This window comes from Arachis hypogaea, chromosome 15 (assembly GCF_003086295.3).
Source record: "Arachis hypogaea cultivar Tifrunner chromosome 15, arahy.Tifrunner.gnm2.J5K5, whole genome shotgun sequence".
Classification (NCBI taxonomy): domain Eukaryota; kingdom Viridiplantae; phylum Streptophyta; class Magnoliopsida; order Fabales; family Fabaceae; genus Arachis; species Arachis hypogaea.
The window spans coordinates 18,633,134-18,639,950 of record NC_092050.1 but is presented as its reverse complement, the minus strand read 5'-3'; the positions used below and the strand labels follow the sequence as shown (position 1 = coordinate 18,639,950).

Sequence of the window (6,817 nt, the reverse complement as noted above, 5' to 3'; positions counted from 1 at the left end):
CAAACTTTTCCTTGGCTTAAAGAGTGGCATTTCCTTTAATCTTTACTATAGGCTATTGGATTTGAATTGGATTCCCGCCTGGACTAATTTAATACTTTACTTTTTTTTATTAACAACAGAGATTAAAATCCAAAGAGATTTTGATAACTATGATAATAACAAAAGAACTTGACAATATCAGCCAGGTTTGTCGTATAAGTCTTTTAAAAATAAAAATATTAGTAAAATAAAAAAATTTAATTATTTTTAAATTGAACCAAGATAAAAAAAATTATATATAATAAAATTCAAAGATAATTAGATTCTCATTTTCAATTTATCAATTTCTACATTTTCAGAAGGATCAAGGATGCACCTAAGGACAACTTGTTTTTTTTTTTTTTTTTCTTTGTTCAGAATGATGAGCACTTCATAAAGACTACAGATAGAGGATGACAAAGAAGCCCAAATAATGGGCTGAGCCCAAACTGGGCCCAAACTGTCCCTTCCCCGCTGGTTGCTCGGTTCGAGGCTTCCAGCTATTCCGACGGAACTCACACTCGCCCTGAATTCTTCGGCACCATGACCTACCAAATCACACTCTCCGGTTCACATCTCAAGATTGCTCCTCTTCTTCTTCAGCGTCTCGCGGCGGCTTCTACCTTCTGCATCTCCACTGCTACATCCAGCTCGTGGCTTATCTGGAGCGCCTCCTCCATCTCCATTCCTCTTAGTCCAATCTAATTGCCTGACTCACCTCTTTCCGTCAATTTTGACTAACCTCACTCCCAATATTCGCTCGGACCTCCTCGACTGCCCTCGGAGAAAATTTTTGGGCCAGGTCCAACTTCGCAACCCGACCCGAAAGAACATCTCCGGACCCAGACGCCAACCCGGTTCTTCTTCTTTCTTCCAACGATTCCTACGCGCTGCTCCATGTTTGGCGAGGATTCCTTGAGGTTGTGGCCGGAGCTCCGCCGCGTTCTGGCTCTGTAACCTCTGCCAGGCCTTCCGAAGGGTGCCGCTGCTGCGTCGGAAATCTCCTTACCACCTCCGCGGTGATTGCCTCTGCACTTCTCCGTCGTTTAGCATTACAGTCTCGGCAAATCAATTGGGCTAGCCCTGGCCCAATTAGAAGTGGGCCAGCCCACCTCCTCCACGCACGAATTACATACAACAGCTTTTTCCGGAGGAACAAGAGTTAAGAATTTTCAGTTTCTTCCTCCATTCTTCGCGGGTACCACTACTATTCTATTTCTACGCTACCTTTCATACTCTGCAGAAACCTCACCGATTTTAAATTTTTACTTGTCCGAATTTCAGATTTGGTTTTGTTCAATTCAAGGTGAAATAGGTCAACGCCACATGGATCCTTACGATGATATTCTCCCAACGGCTCCTGCTGGGCGCGGTAAGTGTTCGACTAAATGACACTGAGAAAGCTTCATCTTCTTCTTGGTTGAATATTATTGCTTTTGTCATTTTTTTTATATGCTTTATTGATATTCATTATTAGGTCGTGCTGGGGCAAAGTTCGCTCCGAAGGTCAAACCGAAACCGGTGCCTCGGAAGGAAATTTCTGCTGAAAAACATGAAATCTCGTCTAAAGATGGAGAGGGAGAACGTGTTGCTTCATCCACCATCACCAGCAGTAAGGACATGGATACTGGTCCCCAGAGTAAATGCCATGCTGCTGTTGCTTCCACACTGAGTGTGCCACCTCAACATTCTGCAGGTTCAAATTTAGAGGATGCCACAAAATCTCAAATGGCAAATCCTCAGCAAGTTGGTGTAAATGTAGATACTGCAGCCTTAGTGGATGCTCAACCTTCCACAGATGCATCGACTGAAGTTGAGTCAGCTCGTGAGGTAAATGTCCATTTTCATTATTATCATTATTATTATTAGTATTAGTAGTAGTAGTATTTGCTATAGTTGTTTGATGCTATGTAGTATTTATAACAGTTTTTGTAATGTTTATGAACTCTAGGAAGATCCTGTAGCTTTGGAAGGGAGCCGACATTCTAATTTTGTTCCTGAGACCAATCTCAGTAATGGTAAGTTATGCTTTCATATAACCAGTTAGTCATTCACTCATTTATAATTTTATGCAGCTAGACTTTTGCAAGTGTCACAATGTGTAAGACAACATACAATTTGGTTATGTTCTGATTCATTTCATATACGTCCTTTGGTTTAGACTCAACACATCCAGTTCAAACTGCTGATTCTGTAGAGAAGCTATCAAATAATGTAGCTATTCTATCTACAATTTGCTCAACCGGAGGTAGTATGGGAGATCCTGCTAAAAATGTAAAAGAGCCAGTTCTTGATAGCAACAACTGCTTGGGACTTGGTGATGATTTGATGCAAGTTGGCCCGGATGTGGGCTTTGAAAATGCTTCAGATAATGATGCTGCAATACTTGAGAGCAACATTCAATCGAACCTTATCTTTGGAAGAGAACGAGAGGTATAATTTTTGTGCCTTTCTTTGAGTACGTCAATTGCTTTACCTAGGTGATCAACTCAGGAAGGGAATTCTTTTCAGGCAGAGTCTGAGAAATTTGAATTGGATCCTTTTTGTGAAGTCCTCCCTGATCCTGGCACTAGGACTGGTTAGTAACATCGTTTCTATTTCAAATTACTTAATATGCTCTATATTAGCTGAAAGATATTTTATTTGTATGTCTTTTTTGTTGCAGCTCGTAAGTTTCAACCCAAGATTAAGCCACGACCTAGAGTAGGCGCAAAACCTGCTGTTGCTTCTGCTTCATCTAATGATATGATGGCAAGGTCTGTTGAGTTGCCTACATTTTGCATGAATGAAGTTCAATCTTTTCAGTCTAGTGATGATGGCATTAGTATGTTAAATCAACCAAGCAATTCACCTGTACCCACATTAGAGATTCCTATGGCAACTGATTTATCAAGTAAGTTTGATTATGTGGACTCAAGTATTCCATTCTCTAAAGACAACAATAATTTGGCAGCAGTCAGTGCTTCCCAACTGGATTCTCTCGATGCTGTGTTTTCTGATGTTGCAGTTCATAATGGAACTAGGGATTTGCCTTCTAGTGTTGGTAAATCAGCTGCAGAGGTAAAGGAGGGTTTTTCATTTTATTTATTTATCTTTCAATTTCATTAAGTTGCTAATTGTTGAAAAGTTTTTGTTCCTCCAGAGTGCAGACATTTTTGCTGGGTTGGAATCCATTGATGACTTTACCACCCAAGCTGCCACTACTACAGGTGAATATTAAATGCTTTGTAGTCTTTTAAATTGGGGCAACTATCTTCAGGGTCCATCCTTCTAACTTATGTGAGCATCACCATCACTGGTGCTTTGACGTGCTGCCCTTAGATCTTGATGTTATCAATAAATGCCATTCAGCCAAATCACAAATATTTGACACTTCTGTTTGTTTTTGTGTGTGTGAGTCTTCTTTTTTGTGGGTAATACTTAAAGTGTTCTTCTGTGTGCAGGAAAACCAATTCTTCAATCGGAAACAGAGGTGAAGATCATGTTCTTATAAGAGATATGATGGTTTTATATAAAATATGTTAAATTAGATTTTTCTGTATAAAACTAATCAGTGTATTATTGGTCTCAGGAAGTTGTGGACTTGAGTCCTGGCTGCCCAGTTGATAATGTCTCAGATTATCAGTCCAAGAAAACTGACAACGATCCAGCTTCTGAAATCCCAGTGGATGAAGAACTGACAAATTCTCCAAATAGTCCCACATTGGCTGATCTTATGCAGGTTGGTTTTACTAGAGAAAAAAGAAGTAAAACATAAGCTATAAGCCATTAATATATGTTTGATCTGTTTTTGTTTGCTTTTTTCCTTTTTCTTATATGTGAATCTGTTTTTGAGGTTATTAGTATACCATGTTATCAGGATGCTAATGGAAGAAAAAAGGAAGACGCAGTGTGGAGTTCTCTTAGGAAGCGCAAAAAATCTGGCGCTAATGAGGAGGATAAAGGTGTTAAAACTTCAAGGCAGCGGAGGAAGCAAGCAACTCATAAACCTGTTAGCAACTCGGCGAATGAGGATGATGATGATGATGACGAACTTGACCCTCCCTATAATCCGTATAGAGATGAACTTGAAGAGAATGATGAAGAATTTGAAGTGGATGACTCCTCCAAGAAGAAGGCATCATTGAATTCAACAAAGAAATCAGTGGCTAAAAATGGAAAAACATCTCAAAAACATAAGAAGGCTAATGAGGATTTAGAAAATGGCAAAAAAGAACCTCCTAAAAGGTTCTCTCATTCAAGCAGACGAAAAAGAAGATGTGGTAAACATAATAGAATATTTGTGCATAATTTTTACCTTTGGTGATTATATCTTATATGCTTATTATGGAAGTATTTTTCTTTTACATAGTGAACCAAGCACTGCTGGAAATTCCTGAGGATGAACTTGATATGCATACATTGTCTCTCAAGGATATCATTTTACTTGCAGAACACAGGGAGCGGCTGGCAGTGTGTATTCTCAATTTTTATCCTTGTCACATATGCTTATCATTTAAAGTTTTCGTTAACCTTTTTTTTTTTTTTGTAGAAAAAGGAGGCAGCAACTTCAAAAACATCTACCAATCAAAGGTATTCAGCTTTGAACAAGAGTATACTTTACAGTCTATTACATTTCTGGCCACTATTTTAAATATTTTTCTTATATATAAGCAAATCTTGATTTTGAAAATATGATGTTGTAGATTCTTATTTTCTGCAATATGTGTGATTCTTACAGAATGCAATATTTAATTGACTTGGGGAAAATCTGAAAATGTTGACGAACTTACGTTAAATAAAGGAAATTCTTTTTGTTGCTTTTTCCTTCACTTGGAGGTATATAAATCTCATTCTAACCACTAAGTGGTGTAACTTCTCATTACATGATTCTATGATGTCATTCACCTCTTTGTCAAAATAGTTCTTGACTGGATTTTGCCATGCTGTCAGGTGCATTATTTTATTATTTCATTGGCTTCAGTTGGGTTGAGGGCCTGAGTCAGGGGAGGGGGTGTGTAAATGTGATAGTGGTCTTTTCCCAGTTTCCATGCTATGCTAAACAATTTAACTTTCCTCAGTTTCTGAGGACAAGAATGGAAATGGTAACAGTTCATACTGAATGTGTTGCATATTATCAAATGGCTTGTTAATATCACTTATAAGTAACTTGCATTCTAGTAAATAGATTTAGTTTGAAAAATATATTTGCAGTGGTGGAGATTCCCAACATGAGGCCGAGGCTGGAGCTAATAGTGAAGAGGAGTATTTAGGTTCAGAAGATGATAGAGAAGCAGGTGATGATGAAGCCAGTGAAAGTGTTCCGTTGGCTTCCTCTTTATTCAACTACCAATTCTTCATGGAAAAGACTCCTAGGGGAAAATGGACAAAACATGATAATGAACTGTTCTATGAGGTATTTATAGAATTCTTACTATATGATGAATGTCATAATTATTTCTCGAGCACAACTATGTAAATACTGTTTTTTTTTTTTTTTTTTTTTTTTTTTGTTGGGGGGGGGGGGTCCTTCCTCTAAATTGACTAATGACCTTGTAATATAGGCGGTTAGGCAGTTTGGCACAGATTTTTCTATGATACAACAGCTTTTTCCTGATCGAACACGTCACCAAATTAAGTTGAAGTACAAGAAGGAAGAGCGACAGCATCCTCTACGGTTAGCTGATGCTGTAAATAATCGTTCAAAAGGTTAACTCTAGCTCCTGTTTTGTGCTGTTCTCTGTGATAGTGTGTTATATTATTGTTCAAATGATTGGCTTCTTTTTGAACGAATGAGATGCTACTGAAGTTGTAGATCATTTTACAATGTTGATTGGCTTCTCTATCTTTTGTTGTAGATCATTTTCATTTTAAGATGTTGATTGAGAGACTGCAGCAAGCTTCAGCCAAGGAAGATCAAGACCCTGGTAAAGATGCATCAGGTTCGATGGCAGCAGAGGAGGTTGAGAATTCGGCACCTGGAACTAATGTATGCACTCTTGGTCCATTTTGTTTGTCTTCTGATAGATCGATTGCTCTATGTTCATATTGCTTTTATCCAATACCATATTTTTTGTTGATCAATGCCACATTTCTTTGATAGATATCGATTCTTCTTGCCTCCTTTACCTTATATACTATGGATTATATAACTTTCTGCAGTCTAGCCATGCAAAATTTTGAACTCATTTTATCATGAATGTAGGAGGATGTTGGAACAACTGAACAGGAGGAGTTTGCAACAACTGAGCAGGAGGCAAATGTCGAAGATCAACAAGATTCTAAGTCAGTTCCTAGTCCAGAACAATTTGACAATAGTGATGATGAATTAGCAATATGGGCTCAATATAAAAGTGAAATTTAGTGAATGATTTTACCCTCTTTCTCGATTGAAGTGAAATTCTGATTAATTTGCAAAAATCAATATCACGATTTTTTATTTTGTAGTCCAGGCTACTTTAAAGATTTGCGCTAGCGAATATCTTAATAAAACCTTGTAAACACTTAAAAAGTTATTAATTGGTAAGTTTTCATAAAGGAAAAGTCTATTTTGTACACCATTAACCAAAGGCAAATTCGAGTGTCAAGCTAGGTGTTCATGTGGCAATATTTTATTTCATAATATATATGTTTGTGTGTCTCTTATCTATAAATTTTAAGATGAGCACTTCTTTTACAATTTTTCTTTTCTTGTCTTCTAAAAGCAACCCCTTGTATGACGGGCGTCGGGCAAATAAGTTTGTAGTTGAATAATACGTTGGATAGTAAAGAAGGGCATGAACTATAGAAAATATGGATCTTAAGTAGCGTTTGTTTTTGG

The 6,817-nt window shown here is 37.7% G+C and overlaps 1 protein-coding gene across 8 annotated transcripts; it reads left to right on the top strand.

Moving 5' to 3' along the window:
* Positions 1-442: 442 nt before the first annotated feature.
* Positions 443-6,443, top strand: LOC112749800 (uncharacterized). Of its 8 annotated transcripts, none has more exons than XM_072218797.1 (19): positions 443-1,179; positions 1,303-1,390; positions 1,496-1,630; positions 1,715-1,848; positions 1,970-2,036; positions 2,180-2,451; positions 2,530-2,596; positions 2,684-2,911; positions 3,026-3,078; positions 3,161-3,227; positions 3,462-3,490; positions 3,590-3,739; positions 3,878-4,280; positions 4,370-4,470; positions 4,550-4,590; positions 5,212-5,413; positions 5,562-5,706; positions 5,856-5,986; positions 6,203-6,443. In XM_072218797.1, exons 2-19 carry the CDS (start codon positions 1,345-1,347, stop codon positions 6,359-6,361), a joined length of 2,430 nt encoding a protein of 809 aa, XP_072074898.1. In that variant the 5' UTR covers positions 443-1,179; positions 1,303-1,344; the 3' UTR covers positions 6,362-6,443. The 8 variants fall into 8 exon arrangements, 6 of the variants coding, with proteins under 6 accessions (XP_072074898.1, XP_025653973.1, XP_025653976.1 ...); XR_011873250.1 differs by adding exons at positions 4,739-4,836; positions 4,951-5,102 and having other exon boundaries at positions 529-1,216; positions 1,496-1,848; positions 2,684-3,078; XM_072218796.1 differs by having other exon boundaries at positions 536-1,216.
* The last annotated feature ends 374 nt before the right edge of the window (positions 6,444-6,817 follow it).

Coding starts and splice junctions, on each gene's coding strand:
- LOC112749800 (XM_025798188.3), top strand. CDS start 1,345: ATGGATCCTTACGATGATATTCTCCCAACGGCTCCTGCTGGGCGCG. Junction 3,740..3,877: donor CATTGGCTGATCTTATGCAG/GTTGGTTTTACT, acceptor CCATGTTATCAG/GATGCTAATGGAAGAAAAAA. Junction 4,591..5,211: donor AAAACATCTACCAATCAAAG/GTATTCAGCTTT, acceptor ATATATTTGCAG/TGGTGGAGATTCCCAACATG.